Source organism: Lagopus leucura, unplaced genomic scaffold (genome assembly GCF_019238085.1).
Source record: "Lagopus leucura isolate 7727_CA_CO unplaced genomic scaffold, USGS_WTPT01 Super-Scaffold_73, whole genome shotgun sequence".
Lineage (NCBI taxonomy): Eukaryota > Metazoa > Chordata > Aves > Galliformes > Phasianidae > Lagopus > Lagopus leucura.
In genome coordinates, this window is record NW_024962252.1 from 81,661,754 (window position 1) to 81,682,555 (window position 20,802).

The 20,802-nt window shown below is 42.0% G+C and overlaps 2 protein-coding genes across 5 annotated transcripts in view; one reads left to right on the forward strand and one right to left on the reverse strand.

Moving 5' to 3' along the window:
* Nucleotides 1–4,089, forward strand: part of PPP2R5A (protein phosphatase 2 regulatory subunit B'alpha) — a 40,137-nt gene extending 36,048 nt beyond the window's left edge. The window contains exons 10-13 of the mRNA XM_042882728.1: nucleotides 99–218; nucleotides 311–438; nucleotides 2,162–2,263; nucleotides 2,905–4,089. Coding sequence (XP_042738662.1) covers nucleotides 99–218; nucleotides 311–438; nucleotides 2,162–2,263; nucleotides 2,905–3,037 — 483 coding nt within the window. The 3' untranslated portion in view covers nucleotides 3,038–4,089. The remainder of the gene's footprint in view (nucleotides 1–98; nucleotides 219–310; nucleotides 439–2,161; nucleotides 2,264–2,904) is intronic.
* Nucleotides 153–20,802, reverse strand: part of PACC1 (proton activated chloride channel 1) — a 42,497-nt gene continuing 21,847 nt past the window's right edge. For 2 of the 4 annotated variants that reach the window (XM_042882757.1, XM_042882738.1), the window contains exons 2-8: nucleotides 20,215–20,311; nucleotides 18,691–18,900; nucleotides 16,827–16,981; nucleotides 15,147–15,289; nucleotides 9,952–10,096; nucleotides 6,630–6,734; nucleotides 153–5,510 (exon numbers count right to left, since the gene is read on the reverse strand). In XM_042882757.1, coding sequence (XP_042738691.1) covers nucleotides 5,349–5,510; nucleotides 6,630–6,734; nucleotides 9,952–10,096; nucleotides 15,147–15,289; nucleotides 16,827–16,981; nucleotides 18,691–18,900; nucleotides 20,215–20,254 — 960 coding nt within the window. In that variant the 5' untranslated portion in view covers nucleotides 20,255–20,311 and the 3' untranslated portion in view covers nucleotides 153–5,348. Of the gene's footprint in view, nucleotides 5,511–6,629; nucleotides 6,735–9,951; nucleotides 10,097–15,146; nucleotides 15,290–16,826; nucleotides 16,982–18,690; nucleotides 18,901–20,214; nucleotides 20,375–20,802 lie in introns of all 4 variants that reach the window. The other 2 variants (XR_006181103.1, XM_042882749.1) reach the window with 2 other exon arrangements.

Below are 20,802 nucleotides of genomic sequence, written 5' to 3' on the forward strand. Positions count from 1 at the left end.
CTGTGCACGTTGTCATGTTTAAGCCACATTTTGTTTCTGTTCACACTGTCAATATAAAACGTTCTCATACTTGTTGATGTATCTCTTTTATACAACAGGTAATGTTTTTAGGTGAAATTGAAGAAATCTTAGATGTAATAGAGCCGACACAATTCAAAAAAATAGAAGAGCCTTTATTTAAGCAAATTTCCAAGTGTGTGTCAAGTTCACATTTTCAGGTAAAAAAAATAAATCACAAAACAAAAACCCATCAAAAATCACCCGCAGTAATTTGTTTTCTGGTTGCTGACTCCTAACCTTCGCATTTCAGGTTGCAGAAAGAGCTTTGTACTTTTGGAATAATGAATATATTCTTAGTCTGATTGAGGAGAACATTGATAAAATTCTACCAATTATGTTTGGTAGTTTATACAAGATCTCCAAAGAACACTGGAACCCGTAAGTAACGTTTAACTACCTGCGGTACCGGGAGTGCGTTGCATTAAGCCTACTATTTCCAGTTGAGATCATAACCTTGTAAATACGTCTTCATTTTAACGTAGATGAAATCTGCTGAAATGGACATCATTTTCAGCAATATCGTGCTTTCATTGTTCTGCATTATGATGGAAAACTGGAATTTACTCAAAAAATGAGGGAACTGGATGGCAGTTGTGATGTTCTAATGACATTTGATCTTAGGTGCTGGTTATTTAATTTCCTTAGTTGTTTTTTCCTACGTTGGCAAGACAAAGTAATGACACTGAAATATTTTTTAAAATGCCAAATTTGGCTGTGCTCAGCACCCGAAACTGAGTCAGTGAACATACATAGAAAGTTTTTACAGGCAGAAACCCAGGTAGGCAGGAGCCTTCTGCAGTCTGAGCAGATCAGACACCTGTTAAGGGCCCATAGAGACTGAAGTTACTCTGAATGTCTCCACGTGGTACAAACCTACCAGCTGAGCCTGAGTGTAACTACAGGAGACCTGATTCTTGGAGCCTTAGTAGTGCCTGAGGGCCTCAGCAAATCCAAATGGTGTCCCTCTTCCTCCAGCTGCAGACAGAAGGTGCTCTTTACTTTAGGAAGGGCACAGAAGACACAAGTTAATTGTATATTTTGAAAAGCAGGAAGTTCAGGAAGCAAGTACAGCCCTGTGGTTTTAATCTGATTTGAAAGACAAAGAAGCTTATTTATATCCATCTACCTGTCTAGTGTGGTCTTAATTATTCACTTAGGATGAGGCTTTTCCTCTCAGAAAACCAATAACCTAAGTAGGCTTTTGTCTTCAAACCACGAGACAGCCAGCGTTCAGTGCGTGGACAAGCCAGGGCCACTTTGCATTTTGGGTCAGTGTGAGGCCTCCAGTCAGCAGGAGAGAGATCTCAAAGGTGCCACAGTGAACGGAGTGCACTGAAAAGGCAAACGTGGTCCTTTGGTTACTTCCTTAAATTATTCTTTTCCTCATTTTTCAAGCTGGTGAGAGCATGGCACCCCTGCTCTATGGCCTTACACACCTTACTGCTGTGTGAAGGTCTCCAGTAGCGAGGGGAACAAGGGAGAGACAGCTTACCTTACAGCTTACCTTTTTTGATTAGTGATAAGCTGAAAGATAGGCACCTTGTTCATGTTTACTGCAATTTCTGCAGGTGTGTGTGTAATAATTCAGAGTGGGCTGAAAGGAGATAAACATTATTAAGATAACTTTATGACATGAGAGTATCTTCACAAATAGAGTCAAAAAGGAAAATAATCTGTGGCTGTCAAGATTTGCAGTTTACCTTAGACACAGCAGTACTGCTTGAGCTATTCCCTTTCTTGAATTAACTGCCAAATTTGTGCCTATCACCAGAAGTTTTATCCTTTAGGACTCTCCTATTTCATTGCTCAAATACTTAAAAATCCTTGCTAGAATTCAGTTTATTAAATACTAACATAACTGCATGGCTTTACAGTACCATCACAGTACCAAGAGTTATATCTTGTATGTGTTGACTGGAGTTGGGAGTTTAAAGTTAAATATTCATTTGTTTGTGGAGGGAACTCCAGTACAAGATTTTCTTTCAAAAACTGGACTTTACAGTAGCACCTTAAATGCAAAGTTCAGGGTCCAAAAAGGAAACCAAACAGTTGCTTACTGAAGTTTGCGTTAATTCTAACGATTGTGCTCCTTCTGTTCTAGAACCATTGTGGCACTGGTATACAACGTGCTGAAAACACTGATGGAAATGAACGGCAAGCTTTTTGATGAGCTTACCAGCTCATATAAAGCAGAAAGGCAAAGGTAATGGGTTTGTTTGTTTGTCCAGATGGATGGTGATGTTGAGTCTGTACCTAGCTGGAATCTAGCACTTAACTGCTGTGGCTGCAGGGTCTGTAGAAGCACACAGTGGATACTGCTGCTGTGGTGGCACTGCAGCAGGAGGCACCTGGTGGGGGGAGAAGTGGGCTCAGGTGCTACAGGGGCCGCCTGGTGCTGGCTCTGCTTCAAGGGCTGTTGGCTGGAGAAAGAAGCTTGGCTGGAAAATACCTCACTGCTCAAACGCCTCTGTTATCCCCCCAACCAGCCAGCAGTGCTGCTGGAGCTGCGCTAGCTGGATGTGCATGCTAAGGCTCCTTCAGCAGCTGTGCTTCCCCTGGCCCATAGTGCTCAGCATCTTTCCTTTTTCCGAACCGCAGTCATCTCTGCAAAAGCGCACTGCAGCAATCATCTGACAGACTCCTGTCAGGGCACAGTCACTGTCTTACTGCTCTTCACTAACTTGCATGCTTACCTTTTAATAGAGGAAATGGAATGCCTCTGAAGATAGCTTTGGAGAAAAAACCTTAACTTAAGCTGCGGATTGCTAGGTGTAGACCACAGTTGTTTGGGTACCTGCTCTTTTAAAGACGGATCTGAAATTGATACTTCACTCTTTTCCACAGAGAGAAAAAGAAAGAATTGGAACGTGAAGAGCTGTGGAGAAAGCTAGAGGAGCTAAAGCTGAAGAAGGCTATGGCAGAGAAGCAGAACAGCACTCACAATGTGCTCAATGCACACGATACAAGTGCCAAATAAAAGAAATGACAACCTCCACTCGACAAACATACTTTTTTGTACCCTTTTGAAATACGTAAAAATTTGCAAAATAAACCTCATCAGTACAGTAGGAACAGCCAACTTTTCTCTGGCTAAGTGTAAATGAAAAGATTTGAATTTAAATACAGCATTTAAGTGATGTCAGTACCACAGCATATTGTAAATTTGTCTATCGATATCCTGTCACTTCCAGCGTTTCATAGAACTGAATTATCATCCTTAATGAGTGAAATAATTACGGGAGTGGTGAGAATTATGACTTGAATTTTTGATTGTGTTGCACATAGGTGGTATAGTTTGCTATGTACATTTTTTCCTTGTTTTATATGTGCTTTTCACATCGCTGCATACCTTGGTGAAGATGATAGAGAAGGCTTCTAGCGGTGCTGTATTTTCTCAAATAAAACCACGGTCCGTTCCCAGTAGTGTGAGACACGCAGTGTGTGTCCTTCACAGCGCTGGAAGGAGCTCTCAGATGGTCCTGAATTCCTGACTGAATTCACATTTAGATTTTTGTATAAGGTCACTTAGTGTGAGACATATAGGGAGAGAAGGTCAGCTTGAACAGGGCAGGATGGCCCACATGCTTGCTTACATGCAGTGAGTACCTCTACACTCTTCTCACTGCCTCCTGGTCCTGGCCATACTCAACATTTGCTCCTGCTCAGCCCACAGAGGGCTGCAGAATAGCACAGTTCTCCTGGAAACTGCCCATCCATTGTGGCCATTTCTGCATTACTTTTAGCACCTTGGGGATGGAAGAGCAATACCAAAAGAGGTATATTTTTCCTTTCAGAAAGGAGGAAAGGCTGTCAGTAACTAGTTCCTTGTTTTATTTAAAGAAAATGCAGTCCACTTCTTGTAAGTGGAAAGTTGACTATGGAAGTCTTGTCTGTCACCTGATCAAGTATTTTTCACATCTTTTATCAGAGTACCATTCCAATCTCCTAAATTGCAGTTGTGTGGAAAACTTTTGTAATGAAAGATCTTTGGGGAATTGAGCAGCATTCAATAAAGTCTTTATGTTTGTATTTAGTGCTGTAATCACATCTTTGTGCTCATGAAGACCAGAGGGTTAGAGCAGCTCTTACCAACAACCCTCAACCTGTAGCACTCTTGGCAATATCAAGGCACTTAAAATGTGGCTTCTAAACCTGAGCAAGTGCCTCGATTTTGCTCTGGAAATCACCTGGAAGTTACTACACTTCCTTAGAAGGAAAAAAAAAAATTGGAAGTACACTTACCACTCCATTAACAAGCCATTAGCAGAGGATGGAAGCAGCAAAATATGATGCGGTATGCTTCCTTCCTTGCAACAAACCTTTCAGAGCAAACACACAGCACTGAGTGGTGCACAGCTGCCTTGTAGACAGCACAGCTCCGAGTTGTTAGGCATCTGACCAGCAAGGGACTTATAAGGAAGAAAAGGACTCCACCACCCCAGCATGGCTCGTTAGTGCACATTCTCTATAACAGAGAATCACATTTAAGCAGCAGGCTGATGAAAGGCTTCTTTAATACCTTAGCAAAGACTGCAAGAAACAGGGAGGAGCAGCAGCCTAAGTCTATCTCTGAAACTATCAAGTTGCTTGACTTAGACTGATCAGAAATACATAAATAAAATCTACTTATTTAGTAAACTTCAACATCTTGCATTAATATTCCCATCTGGATGACCTCCTGTAAAACTCCAGCTGCATCTGAGAGCAGGCAGTTTCAGAGAAGGATATGACAGCTCACTCCAATATTTTATTTTTATTATTTTTTTAATATTCAAGTCAATACACTTTAAATGAAAAATGATGTAGTAGAATTCCAGTGTATTTTGTTTTAACATTCTTTGGAGAGGGGAGGCCGGACTGTTTTGTTGTTTGGGTTCTACCTTCCACTAGGTATGGTCACAGAAATAACTGCATTCTGGTAGCAGATGCAGGTTCAGAGCTCAGGCAGCATTTCACACCCCCTGTTCTGACAAGCATTCAAAACAGTTCTTTTTTTTTTTTTGTTTTTGTTTTTAAAGAATCTAACTGCTACATTAGTGAAATCTCCCCCCCCACATACCGAGGTAAACTTGTTAAATCTGGACTAGAAAAGCATGAGTTTGTTAGAGCTGTCCTAGCATTCCTAGAGTTAAGCTCTTCTCAGGAGTTCAGATGTCAGTTCATGAGGCTGTTCCTCCAGCAGTGTTTTTCCTGAAGAAAACATACCTGTTTGCTGTATTGCCAGTGGAAGCTTATTCCAGTTGTGCTCTGTCCCTTCTGTTGCAGATACTTACGGGGCAGTTTTAGTCTCAGCTTATATGGTTCATTACTTGACTTCTTCTCTTCAGATGTCTCTTTCGGATTTTGATCATCCACTTAACACTTAGCTTAGCAAAGTCTGCAGCCTTAAACAGGGCCAAAAAGATACCGCAGAGAAGGGCGATCGTGTTCCAAGGATTTGCTGTGATTATCTGAAAGAGATTGAAAATATTATTCTCATCTGACTCCATATATATTCTACCTGTACATTAAGAAGCATTTCAATGCATCTATCAGAAGAGTTTGGCAGCACACGCCTTCACACTGCAAAGAAGGGCTGAGGCCCTGTGCCACACCTGTGCCTTGTTCTGGGCTTCGTCCCATTCCTTTTGTGAGAAAGGAAGCACACGTGCCAGGAGCTGCCTGTACTGCCTGCTAGATTCCTTCTGACTTTCAGGGTTGTTTAACTTTTTAGATACTGTTAAATTAGCAATTTACTACATTGCTTAAAGATGTAAAAAAACAAGCAGTCATACAGAAGAGGCTCTTCCATTAAGACCAAACAAAGCCAGAACTACTGGAAAGCTTTAACAAGACGCACTGTAATGATAAACTACATTCTGACAGCAGCAACTGCTTCTCTAGTACTACAGCAAGTATCTCAGTTTCTGTTTTTAACTACGTTTGGTTTAGGAGTAGTTAATTTTATTTACAGTTTGCAACTCTTCTTGTACCCCTAGGAATGATGGTGACTTCCAGGACCTCAAGATGAAGCGAGCAGATTTAGGTTTAGGCAGCAACAAAGTAATACAGCTTTCAGATTTGCTGTGGGGTACCAGACACTGACAGCACAAAGGCGATGGCTCTGGGTCACGTGCTGAGCCACAAGGTTTGCAACCTGGCTGCCCCTATTATAGATCTGCCCAAACACAGCACCACAGGCTGCAGTAGCATCAGCAAGAGGAAATAAACACCACCCTTCACTGCAGCACAGGGCGTTCCCGGCTGGAAGGAGGCGGGGGCATCCCATGTATGATGGTGGCCCATCATACAGACCACAGCGTGGTTTCTCTGAGCTACATGCACCTCAGCTGCAAAGATGATGCTGTGTCACTGAGCCAGGGAAAGACATCGGTTGGTCTTGAGCCCCAGTGGCTATTTACTACTGAAGGTATAAAAATAACAACCAAACCCTGCAGAGCGAGATTTCAAAACTAACTTCGCTCTTCCTGTTCCCTCAGTTCACACAGAAGCTCTGAGGCACACACGCACACAAATACACACCACGAGCGTGTGAGGCAAGAAAATAAGGTGCAAGGCTGTTTACTTACATCTTGAACAGTCTGTATAAAAGGGTCTTTCCATTCAAACACCACAAAAAACAGCTGGTCACTTCTCAGCTTAGTCCTCCGGTCAATGTAGTTAACCACACTAGTCTGGGGAGGGAGAAAAGAAAAAGGTGAAGAAGGAGCAGATGACTTTCTTCAGTCGTACAATCCAGCCTTCAGTGCATCAGAAAAGGCTTATAAGGTGAAAAGAGCAGGCTGTTCAGCCTTCCTCCACCTGGAACGTCAGGCTTTCAGAATACAGAACATCAGTTTCCTCCATCTGTTTCACGATCACATTCACTTCCTATTTCTCACCTAATTAAACACTGTACCATTTCAGACTGGCAGCCAAGGCTTCTGTGACATATAGCAGTGCTTCACTGTTCCTACTTGATGCCCCAGTGCTTGCTGACACAGCACAACAGAGCTACAACCACAGCACACGCTGCAGCAGCACAGCTCTTAGCCATATATATCAGCACAGGAAGTCTCACTCCATTCACCCGTGGTGTCAGTGATCACTTTTGTCCCCTTGTGCTTACAGGTCCATATTCTCTTTAAAAATCAAAGTGGCAAAACAGAAGCAGGGCCTGACTGCTTTATTCATTTATTCCTGTGCAGGAGGGCAGAAGGAGGCGTGGTAACATTCAAGAAGGTGTGAGAGATAGCAGATGAAAGCCTTCACCTGGAGCATGGCCGCACAAGCAGCTTACTGAAAGCACTCTGCTCCAGCAGTGGCCAGTTTCAGCCCACTGCACGCCTCACTACCTGCTTTGGAAATGCCCCTATCCATCACCTTTGTCAAAATAAAGTTTTTCCCCCTTCAAAGTGCAGAGAGTTCATTTACCAATCAGGCCAGTAGAGCATTCGGCAAGCTGTCATTCATGAGTGCTGACTTACTTTTATTTACCACAGAACTACACGATGGTGGCAGGAATAGGCTGGGAGGCTGGGTGGTTTTTTTTTTTTTTTAAAGAGCCAGGTGTGGAACAAGCTGGATACCAGAAACTGCAGAATGAAAGGGAAAGCAGCCTACACACTGCTGATCAAACCCTACCTCCCAGTACTGCCCTTTGGCCGAGCTGCTGTTTGAAATGATCACTGCCTGGTGCAGAGCTGTGTGACACCTCCCAGCAGCTGTGACATACCTACTGCTCAGGGTACCAGAGAGATGTTGCAGCCACACGGAACTGACTGCTAAAGAGTGACAACTGGGAAAGCATGAAGACACCAGGCCTCAGAAAAACATCCATCTTGTCTGTATGTCCACATACAGACACCTGAGCCCAGAAGGAGCAATATGGGGAACCACATGCAGCAGCAGTAAGTTTGCTGTAAGCCTCCTGTCCCTGGAGGACAGCACAAAGCACACAGGAGCCAGGCACCAGCTGCACTGCAGTGATGGGAGGACTTGGCCCTTCTCCAGACCTCAGAGGAAAGGTTACACCTTGGTGTGTCCACAAAGCAGCACTTGTGATCTTCCTAGAGAAGTTAATTCTGTACTCGAGGTAATGAATCAGTACAGTTACTTCATTCCAGGAGCTACAGATATAAGAATGGATTCAGCAGACACTGGATGGGGAACGACCTCCTACCTCTCCACCACAGCTTAGTTTCTTTATAAATACCTTCAGCTTTCTATCAGTCTCCTCCCAGGGAGGCACCCCTGATGTTATGCTGTCAGCAAACAGAAGCAGGAAGCAGAGCACTGTATGCACCCATTCCAAGCACTTGGAATCTTAACAGCCTTATGTTTTCTAGTCAAACCTCTTTGCTGCACATTCACCCAATGCTTCTGTAGCTCATTTACTTATTGCAGCATACAATACTTCAGCTACACTCATTCAGGAAAACTGCACAATGGGAAACCAGGTCACAACGCTGACTAAAAGCAATGGGAAAGGCAGAAAAGACCGAGTAATGACTACTGTATTACTCAGCAGACTGACTGGCTATGCTATTTGACCCAGTATTTGTATCCAGCTTTCTGGTGTGCTGCCTCCCTGTTTTACATCTGACAGGCCAGTGAACTTCCTTATTCCATTTGAGCAGAAACTGTACTGTCAAACAGCAAGTGCAATTAGCCTGAACTAATTCAACCTCTGCTGTATTATTAATAGGTAACTGAAACATGAAATTCACATTTGTACCAATTTGTATTTCCTTTTTTTTTTTTTTTTTTTAATTTTTTAATAAACTAAACAGCCCACACAGATGATTGGGAAATCCATAACTGCCGGACTAAATGGATGCTCGTGGTAACAAACAGCTCACCTTTGATTCTGGGTCAGTCTTTTCTACTTTGAGATGCTTTAGATGTGGACACACAGCAAAGTCTTAAAAAAAATCCAACCCTACATAAATACCACAGCTGGCAAGTGAAACAGAGCTCCAGATGACAAAGGACCGACAACTGTAGTCAGTGCTTATACGACAGCAGCTGACTGGGATATCCTTTCCTCAGACTAAGGCCCACACCACAGGACTTCAGGATTCTCCCACTCCCCTGCAGCAGAGCTGAAGGTTACCAGCCCACAGTCACAGCTTGTCCCTTAAGGCCTCTCCCATCAATAGGCACAAGTGAAATGGCTCAGAACACACTTCTGTCTGTCAGTGTGAACAGTCAAACTTATTTCATTTCTAGCTAAGTTTGCGTCTTCCAATTGCATATTTTCTATCTTGAGATATTTCAAGAAGTTACTCCGTATTTCTAAGGGTAATTAGCAGATAAAAATCCCAATCCCAAACAAAAAGCAGATATGAGAGTGCTATAATCAATACTCAGCTTACATTTATTTCTTCATTTTAACATCAGCCCTTGTAGTAACCTAAACAGTACCTCTTTCCATTATTATTATTTAGATAATTCCTTTGGAAATCTCTACCTTGAACTAAGGTAGCTCTGTCCCTTCAGACCCACACGTTGGATACAGGTGTCACTTATGACAACGACCAAGGCCTTCTCATCTCTCTGTTAGGAGATGCTTTTCCTGAGATGTGTCTCCATACCAACAGCAGAGCACATCTACAATTCTACAGAATTTCTCCAACTGAAAGAACTCTCACTGTAGAGACAGTTCAGATGACCAACTGCTCAGCAGCAAGGGGTAGAACAGATACCATTAAACAAAAGCCAGTCTCCTGGCATTTCACTCAAAACAACCAACCAATGCACCCACCCCTTCCTCCAGCTCAGACTGCCACCTGCTCCATGCTGCTCTGTTGGCCAATTTCGACTAGAAGCCCCCTACTCTTTGAGAGCAACCAGGTTTTAAATCACGTAATGCCCTAACATCTTCACGGATTTTTTTCTTTGCTTGCTTACCTCCTGTTTGAATTCCACAGTCTCTCTGCCATCCTCTTCCTTTGTTTTCACCAAGGACATCTTGACCCAAGTTCGAAAGCCTCCAGAAAACTTCCAGCTGGAGTATGAACTTTCACAGTCCTTCATGAATTCTGCTTTTTCTGGACTAAAGGAGAAAGAACATTACTTTGCTGACCAAACTCAGAGCAGTGCTTGGACACTGGGGCAGCAGAATGCCAGGCCCAAGCTCTCCAACGTGTTTAAAATTTCTTTGAAATATCAACTGCTGTAATTCAGCACATTTAATACACTGTTAGCAGGAAAGTTTTGATTAACATTAGCACTTACACTCCGTTCTTAATGGCAGAAGACTCACCTGCTGCCTTGCTCCCCCTGCAGGCTGTGCTGCTTTGTGGGGGAGCTTTGTTCTGCTCATGTGTCACCACTGGAAAAGAGAGGAAGAGAGCCAGGACCCCAGCTAACAACTCACCACAATGCTAAGAAGCAAGTGATGGAAGGAATAGCCTCAGGCCAAGGCTTCACACCGTTTCTGAGGAGCAAATAAGCTGGTTGCAATGGAGACAACACGCCTTGAAATTCACATTTAGTGTAGTCCTATTAATTCAGGAACAACATAAGGGCTCCTATCCGCTATACAGCCATTTTCCCAATACACAACCACAGATATTTGCAGCCCTGGAGTAATAGGATTGGTTTATATCTTTTTATAAGATATACTGTGACTTTCTGCCATCTTAAGTCTTCCAACATCCCTCACCCTGCAAGCAGTAACAAGGTAGCTCTAGGGTAGAATCCTGTCTCTATTAAATGCACAGGACACACTGAATCAACCCTTCCATTCACTTGGAGCTTCTTGGTACAGTGATTTTAGCCACTTTCATGTCCTCTCCATGAAATAAGCCTGTCTCTCCCTACAGCTGCTTTTGCACAAGGTTTCATCTGAAATGAACAGGTAAACCACTGTTATGAGTCACAAAACATTAAAACAGACTGCAAATTCCACTGAAGATAGATTTAAGGTTTAGAGCTATGCCATGGTATGCTGGTTCTTGAGACAAGGGAAGAGAAAAACGTTTCTGACCCAGAGTAAATCCACCTTCTGAGGTAAAGGGAAAGAGCATACTTCTGTTCATATGGCAGAGGAAGCTCACGTCTAGGTCTACTAGAAGGTGAAGCTACTTTGGTCTTCCAGGAGAAAGATGCAAAGAAATCAAGACTGATCTGGAAGATCTGTCACATACCAACACTGGGTGGACTTACACTTTTTCCAACTTTTCTCTCAGTTTTCAGAACTGGGGCTCCTTTTTTTTTTTTCCTATAAAGAATGATGATTTGTCCACGTGGCAGCACATGCACAGGCTGGTAAGATTACCATGCTGGCGGCTGCTCTGTACTACACTGACTGCTCAGGCTGAATAGATCAGCATGCACATGATAACACAGCATGGCACAGCCTAGCAAAGTCACTGCTTTCAGCTCAGAGCTTCAGGTGGAGAGCTCAAACTCAGAAAGGAGAAGCATTTCCAGAAAGTAAAAACAATACTCTGCCAACTGTCAAGGTACTCCAGAGTGCTTCAGCCATTTAGGACATCTTCATCTCTCTGTAACATAAGCTGCAGTACAGCTCTTCAATCCCATAGTGAAGATGTGAGCAAAGCACAAGAGGAAAGGCCAATGCCTGACTGCTCCTTGCCATGCCAACCAGTGACAAACTACTTCTTCCCCTCTCAGTATTTGGGTATAGCAGCATGTTGGGGACAGACAGCCAGGAAGAGCGTGGTGTTTTGCCACTAAGAGAAACATACTTAGCACTCTGCCAGCCTGTCACCAACGCATGACTCAGTACAGCATCCCAGAAAGGCTTTCCAAACCAACATGGAAAATTGAGGCAGGAAGTTATGACTTAGAGTTGAACATTACAGCCACAATTTACATGGTAAGCAGGCAGCAACTTTGTATAGTATACTTTGCCTTCAATGGTAATTGTAGGCTTGAAAAAGAAAAATGGATATCTTAAGAGAAGCTGTGGAGAAGTGATCTGAAAAGGCATCTCCTTGTGTGCACCAATAATCCACACCAGTGCCACAGAGTCAGGAACAAAATAAAGGAGGGAGGACAGAGCAGAGATGCAGAAGCTCTGCACGAGTAATAGCAGAGGGCAAATAATGCCTGAGTTCCCCTCTGCTGGGGAACTGGAAACTCTCCAACATTACATGGGACGTAACACAGGGTCAGATGTCATGGTATTAAAGCCTTGACCCTTCTTCGTTACCATTTATTCCTCTGCACACAGCAATCCAGAGAAGTGAACACGAAGCTCTGTTTAGACCCTTAAATAATCTCTGCCTTGTTCTGACTGGTATTCGTCATCTTACGTAAGTTATTGTACATGCTAAAATAACAATGGTTTCAACAGCAATATGTTCAGAGGATTTGCTACTTAAACCCATGTATTACACTAATGATAGTTCAGGAAAGGAACTTGCACATTAGCTACACATTTTTTGTAACATCGCAAGAGTTTCATTATTTCATTTTCGCTGATTAATGCTGTACACACAGCAGCTGCCACTGTCTTAAAGAAGAAAGAAAAACACAGAAGAAGAAAATCCACTGGCAGTATTACTCCAACTCACAGTCTGACAATAGCACACAATTCAGCAGTGTTCTGTGAAAGCCAAAACAAAGCTAGCACACACTACCAGTTTAATACAAGCTGGTGATCCAATTTTAACATGAGAGCTACAGAAAATAAAACCCTTGACAGAAACAGCTGGACCTTACTTGAGTCCTCACCACTCAACAAATTCTTAAAAGCATAAGAGCCTAGAAGCCATTTTTAATATTCTTACAGCTGATGCTTGCAGCAGCCTTCACTGGTTATTGATATATAAAGCAAAAATGAGCTGCACGTAATAAACCTACAGTGAAGTTGTGGAGGAGATACAGCTGGACTCTTTTCATCAGTTTTAAGGAGGACGGTGTTCAGATTACGACTTATGATGAAACATCCTAATGTTACAGCAGTCTGACTGTCCAATCCAACCTAAGCTGTTTGCAGCCATACTAAAAACTAATTAAAAAAAAACCCAACAACCTGTAATTACGATATCTGAAGAGTTGCAGCATGCATCTCAGCATCTTCAGGAATGCTACAACCCTTATGTTCATTGCTGGACACAGTGCTAAGAACATGCTCTTGTAAGCCATGAGTGAGACATGTGGACAGGAAAAGTAATTAACAGCCAAATACTGGTCAGTATTTGAAGTTTCTTCAGAGAGCGCATGGAAGGACAAAGTTACATTGTCAGTACACAACAGTTTCTAAGGATATCAGTCCAGACTTCCCCATCAGCTAAATTTAGCATCAGCTGAGGAACCAGAAGCCACTTCTATTTTCTCTCCTGCTAGAAGCTGAATAGAACGAGCAGATCCCACAAATGCAAAATGTTCCACTTGCAGTTCATAGTCAGGAGAAAAGATCTGTTTGCAGCCTGTCCTGAACCTGTCCTGTTTGTGCCCTGGGATACCAAGAGAGCAATACACAATACTGAGGAAGACAAAGACATACAGTTGGTACTAAGCTCTGGAGAATGCTCTGAGAGACAGTATCAAAACATCTTGCACACAACTGGTTCTCTATTTCAACTGGATAATCGGATCATTTACCAGCACGCTTAAAGGCCTATGTGCCTTTGCCAATTCCACCATTACCTGGGTTAGTTCGAAACCAGCCCTGACCTACATTTCTATTACATGCTACGAACAGGCACAAAGATGCACCTTCATACAGACCTCATTTCCTACCTTTTTGCTTTGCTTCAAACATAACTCAGGCTCAGTCTTCACTCTCCCAGCAGAGACAAGGCAGCTTCTTTAGGAACAGAGCATCATTTCCCTTTCTCTTCAGGAATCAGTTCTGCCATCTAACCCGTCTGATCTGGAGGCAGGATGTTGCAATCCCCAGTTTCTTCAGGCAGCTTACAGATGTTTCTTACTGATTCATCCACTCTGGCTCAAATACAGCCTTCAAGCTAGGACCCTGGCAATACCATTTAGTGTTGTTTTTCACATCTAACCCACCTCTGCACAACATATGATACAAACATTTCAGAAAGCAGTATGTAGACTTGCTTGCAGGAGGAGATACTTCAAATACTGCTAGCTTAACCTGGACACACATGCTTTAACTGGGAAACAAACAGCTCTTTAGAATGGCTTATCTGCAAACTGATACAATGAGAACAGAAAGGTAGCCTCCAGAACTTAAGTTCGCACAGGCCAATTTGTGTCTTGGTAACTTAGCTTGTTCTGCAAAGATACAGCAACCAGACACCACACAACCACCCCTTCTGATCTTCACCCACTGGGGATGGTCTCAGACACTCACTCATGTCTTGAAGTACAGAAATAGCTGTGCATTTTGCTGGAATCAGTCCCACCTTTCCTGCCACTGACTGTAGTACAAGCCACAAAACTGAGAAAATCCAACACAGAAGGAACCAGTAGTACCTCCAGCAGCGCTACTCTCAGTTGGTATTTTCTGACTCTAAAACATCAGTGCCCAAAATATAAATGCCCAAAGTACCTGGGACATTTGCATCTTTGCGTCTTTGTGCAGTTCTAGGAAGTACCTGATAACTTCAGCTTAATATCTGTCTCCTTCATTGAAATAGAAATGCTTTCCAAAAAGCAAATTCAGGTAACTGGTCTTCAGACACCCAGAGACACTGGGAGTGAACTCTTTCAGTCTTTGCTCCTCTTTTGAAAATACACCCGTATGATCATGCCCAAGCCTCCAGAAGTGCTTCAGTACAATAATAGGTTATTTTTCTTCCTCTCTATCACCTTATTACTCTCTACATAGGCGCTTTACCATGTCTGACCATTAACGAAGTTAAGTCTCCTTATTAGGTATCACTGTACCTAATGGCTTTTGACTAGCTTGTCATCTGGATCACAAAGAGAAAAACAGAACTTGTATTTAAATTAAAAGCTAAAATTAAGCTTCTCATGAGGAGGGAAAAAGCTTGGGGCTTTCAAGAAAGTTCAAGCAAGGATTAATTCCACTCCTATTAAAATAATCAAAAGGCTGATCAGTCACTTCAATGGTACTGACATAAATCAACTAAAGCATTTTTAAAATCCCCATCTATAACAGTTCAATGCCATCACAGGCTCACCCCTCCACATACCTGTTGACAAACTCTTGGAAAGAAGAAAACAGAAGGTAGTCAATGGCACTAAAATCTTGGTCTGTTCCATTTAAGTGAAACTGTAAAAACACCAGCTCCTTCTTCTTCACGTCACGAGGGCCTTGAACAACCAAAGCATATTTCTATAAGCAGACAGAGAGACAGTGAGAGTAGGAGAGGAGGAATCCTCATTTCCTGTTCATGAATTTGCCACCTGTCACTGATACTCTGCAGAAATCTAATAGAGAATGAGGTTCTCCTGGCCTCTAGTAAGTAGACATTCTGTTAAGACATCCAAAAAGAACGCCTGCCAAGCAAATGAAATTCCACCTTTTGGTTGAAAAATGAATTCTCTAAATCAATTCAGAGCATTGCTAAGAGATCCACGCTAGTTCCATCATTCTGCACCACTTCCATCAATCTGCACTACTTCCATCACTGCCACTCGGGCTCACGTGCAATTACCAGCTAAGGCTCTGCAGCCTGCATTCTGCAGAAGGACAATCAAGACAGCTTAGGGCATTACACTCTGGGAACTTTCAGCTCTTGACACGAATCAATTTTCATTTGGAGTCCAATGTAGAAAACATTATGCTTGCCTTTGAGAAAAAGGCACAGTTTCATAGCCCTCAAGCAAGCTGCAAAGGAGGAAGTGTAGAAAAAAAAAAAAGACAGCCAGCTAGCAGGCAGAATACTGCTTAACGTGCAGGAATTACAATGGACAGCAAGTTGTTGCTTGCAAAAATGACTGCCAATTCGAACATGGCGTTACATGGTTCAGGTCTGCCTCGATGCCTCTCCATTCAATTGGAGGACTGCAAGCTCCCAAACAAATTTACCACACAGCATAAAATACAGGTTCTTAGTTTATTAAAACATGTGGGGCAAAAAAATAGAGGAAGAAATGAAAGACGTTAAATATTTAGACTTGGCACATTATTTTAAAACATACTGGGAGCTTCTTCCCAGACAGAACTGATGACTAGACAGAAGAAAAACACGAGGATGAAAAAAAGCTGACCAAAGAGGTAACTAAACTCCTTGTTCATGTCTAGTTTTCTTAGGAACAATCTGCAATAACTTCAGATTAGACACAAATGACCCCACTTCATACTTCATTTTCTGAACTTTTTTTTGTACAGAAGCCAGACTCCCTGCATTTTTAAGGGGAATTTAGATTGTCATTTAATGTACTATCTTATCTTACTGGCACACAGAGCTTCAATACAATAAAATGCTCAGCTGCCTAACTAAGAATTTGCCAACTGTGACAAAAATAATGAAATTGTTACTGCTTTCAACATTAGATTTACTATATCAAGGAGCGTGCTTGCACTTAGGAGATGAATTAAGTGAGTTTCACTTGCAAAGCAAGACTTCTGCTCCGTTCAGGTTTGCATGTTACACAGAGCCACGTGACAGCTGATCATCCATAACATACATACAAACTGATTGGGGTATTTTACATTTCTGAAAATATAAAGAGATGGTTTGGAGGGAAAAAAAAAAACCAACCAACTCAATAGAAAAGAACACAACCCTAGAAGCAAGGATATTTTGCAGTATTTTGTAAATATAAAACTAAAAAATATAGAATATATACAAACTCTCAATTACCCCTCGTACAAGCAGAACTCCCCCACAGCCCACTGAATAAGCTTTATTCTGTTGTATTATTACCATAGTTTGATTAGTAAAAGGATCTGTGTAGTTGATACTCTGTGTGGTGCACTCAATGTCTCCCGGCTGACCTGGATTTATCAGAGGCAGAATGTGATCATAGTAATGATGCTTGCAGCTGAGCAGCCGAGCCTTTCCTGGGTAAAAGGCAATACCTGTTTCAGGAGAGAGAACATTGAAGAGAGCTGACATTCATAGATTTTCACTCTGGAATTTAATCCCACAGGACACTGAGCTGTCCTGCCAAGATCCAGCAGCACAATCAAATTAAATCACGCGCTTGAGTATTTTTTTAAGAGCAGGACAGCAGTGTCAGCTGCACTCATCAGGACAGAAGTCCTGCAATGCACTGAAGAAAATCCAGGTTTGTTTTGAATTACTACAAATCAAAGCTCACAGAAGGTACTAAGCTTCCCTCATCCCCCTTAGCAAGCAGCTAAGGAATCAGTCCTTCTGACCCCAGATGAGAGGAAAGTACAAAGTAAGCTAGGAGATCACTGAAGTTAAATGGGACACAAAGTGCTCCAGAACGTATGCACTCACATGTTACGATTTAACACATGATATTTTAACTGGAAAAAGCATATGTACTATATATGAGGGATTATGCTAATCTCATAAAAGTGAAAAGATGCTCTTCAGAACAGCTGGTATCTTCTATTCATAAAATACAACGCTGTGATAACCAATCCCTTACTACTTTTATCACTTAGGTAGGCAAGCTACTACTTCACCTGTATGTGAATTCATGTACTTGTATACACCATAAATTTGTGGCTCCAGACCAACAGCAAGCTTCAGGCTTGAGGCTTCATACCTCAAATACCTCAGCTGTAGAAACCCAGCGAAGTACTGAGGCTCCAAACCAAACATCTTGTTATGCCACATTCAGTACTGGAAACAAACTTGCCTGAAGCCAATCAAGGCCAACTACAAGAAGGAGTATGACTTATGAGTTGTGCGATTAATTCATACAACTGAGATGACCTGTCCACCAAAATACAAGATGTATTCTGAAGAATAAGAATAGCCAGAACACATCAGTGTAAAAAACGTTTTACTCCTTCCTTCAGTGCCCCATGCATTCAACTTGCCATCTCGTTACCTTAACAGCAACAAAAGCAACACTGATGAACACTGATGCACTGATTAGCAAAAGGCTACATTAATTCTACAAAAATCTGTAAGAGTAAGACAACAACATGAAACACCTTACAACTACAATTACTGGAACTGTGATATTTAAGATGTGGTAACAAACAGAACAGACTTCAAACAGAAGTGTTATTTTTACACTGGAAACTAACAAAAGGCTCCCAATGCTGTTTGAGCTACATTTGCTACCACAGCTCTATTTACAAATGGCTACCGGGTAATTTTAAAAAGCGAGTATAGAACTCACTATCCAAAAATGCTTCTGTGGAGTAATCCCTCCTGCAAACTGCAATACAGTTCTCTGATGGCACATTACATTTTTTTGCCAACACTGTTCTCTGCAGTCATACCACATTGTCATTGGCTTCTGATGCACCTTCAAGTGGTTAAAAAAAAACGCAGAACAGAAGTAGGAAGTGGCACCACTTCTGGGTTTGTTGGGTTAATTTTTTTGGTTGGTTGTTTTTTGCTGTTATTATTATTGTTTTATGGGTTGTTTGGAAAACTCCTCTTTACTGTCAGCAGCACCTCACTGTCCAGTGCAGGAGTGAGATCCAGGAACAGATCCTACGTGCTCCATTGCCCCATTAATGCTGTCTGGGGAGCAGTTCCATGAGAAATTACCTTCTTTCCTTAACAGGGCCCATTCTAGAGTGTGCAAACACTTCCTGGCTATCAAATGCTGCCCTTTATTAGCTACCAGTCTTACCAGGTGCATCATACAAGGACACTTCCTTGTAAGAGACAGACATCACAGGGTGCTTGAGCTTCTCTCTGAAGTCACTGATGGTTTGGTAGACAAGGAACACAGCTACAGCCATAAGTAGCAGATAAATGAACAGGAGAATTACTGAGAACACATTCTTTAGGCAGGTCTTGCTGAAACGCAAGGATGGGGCACCGGTACCCAGTTCGCTATCTGGAACCAAACAGAACATGAATTAGAACTCTGAAACACAGATTTTGGGGCAGAATTTACATAGTGTTTGTTTAAAGATCAATCACTTGAGAAGAAAGTAAACCTTAAGCTCAGTTTGATTTAAAACAAATAAACAAACAAACAACCTATTGCTGTCTTTAATGATCAGTGAGACAGCTGCTTCCTCCTCAAGCATGAGGCAGAGTTTTTGGACAGCTGTGCCTTTTTTAAATGTTGAACTTGGCATTCACCTAAGGACAAGGCAGGAAACAGCAGTTATTTTCAAGAAGGCCAATCTGGAAACAAAGTTCAAAGTTCACACGAAAAGGTCTCTCAGTGCTCCGTCCTTCCTCCTGGAACAAACAACCCATTTCTCCTCGCTTCCAGTCTGATCTGATTCTGACCACCTTCAGTATATGCGTCCGCAGGGAGATTTAATATTCTAATAATGCTCTTACATAGCTAACTGCATGGCACCTCCACCATGGCAAAGGCCACTGTGAATTTGTGACCCTCTATTTTCTGGTTTGTAATTTGTAACTCCTGGCACATATTCCGTAAAGTTTCACAAAAGAAGGCTCTTTCCAATTACACCTAGGAAAAAACCAGACCCGATTCCTTCCTTCTTGCCTTCAAAGCCTATTCTCTGAAGATCTTCACACTAGTCTCACTTACACATCCAGAGCTACACAAACACTGCTTACTCCATACCCTTTTGCATTCTCAACTTCTTTTGACAGTACTTGTAAGTAAAAAAAATGATGTACTGAAGTTACACGTTCATATTTTGATTGTGAGCAATATAAAGCTGAACCTGTAAAATAAACATCAAAACTAAAAGCATGGAAGAAGATAAATAGGCATATTTTAAACTGACTTTTCCGTGTGGTGTAATTTAATGAGTCAGGCCCTTTCAGGCCATGCCACACTCTGCCCTTCAGCTATAATGGCAGGGTTTGCTGTTTGCTCCTTACCGCAGCAAACACTAGTCTTTTTGTAGCTCCTACTGAACACATAACCACATATAAAAGTCCGTGGCCACACAAGTGTTCCAAACTTCATTGCCAGGAGATGTCAGCCAAGGAAATTAGGTCATTAACATGCATAAAATTGCACTACTAACAAAAAGTCTGTCTTGAGCAGCTGCAAAACATTTAGGGGATATTCATTGCAGGTTGGCATACCTTAATGTTCAAATCTAGCCCGCATCGGCGCATTTACTGAAAACAAAAACAAAAAAAAACCCAAAATCTTGCACAGAAACAGCTTAATAGGTACTTAAAAACTCATAATCTTGAGGTCAACAGTTCTCACCTGGTAAAATAGCAGAGCTGGTATCTTCATCAACTTCCATCTCTCCTTCTCTCTCATCTGTCGGGTTTTCAGATACTCGTTCCACATCTTCACTCAGCTGTGTAGTTAAAACAGTGGTTCAATTTCCAAACATGCTCTCAACTTGCAATTGCTGGAATTTCTATGGTACAAATAAGAGAGGCTCGAACTAACCAAACACACAAAACCATACCTCCAACAGCACCCAGTGTCTGTTCCAATTGTTCACTGGAGTCACATTTGCATAGATCTAGAGCTGAAAATTAAGTGCCACTCATACTGCATTTAACCTACTTCTAGCCTGCTGTCTCAAGAATAACATCACCTTTTCTTTCAAGACGGATGTAATTCCTTCCCTGGCAATTTCAGCTCACACAGAACCCCCAATTAAGGGGATGCCTTCTGAAATAGGCAGGAACTCTGTTCTGTTACTCAGTAACATATTTTAGGTATAAAGATACCACACCACATACCAACAAACAGAGCATCAGCACCCCTTAATAGAGAAGTATGTAAAAAGCAAAATGAATTTTGACAGATATTAGGACAAAAACTCAAATGCAGTCCCAG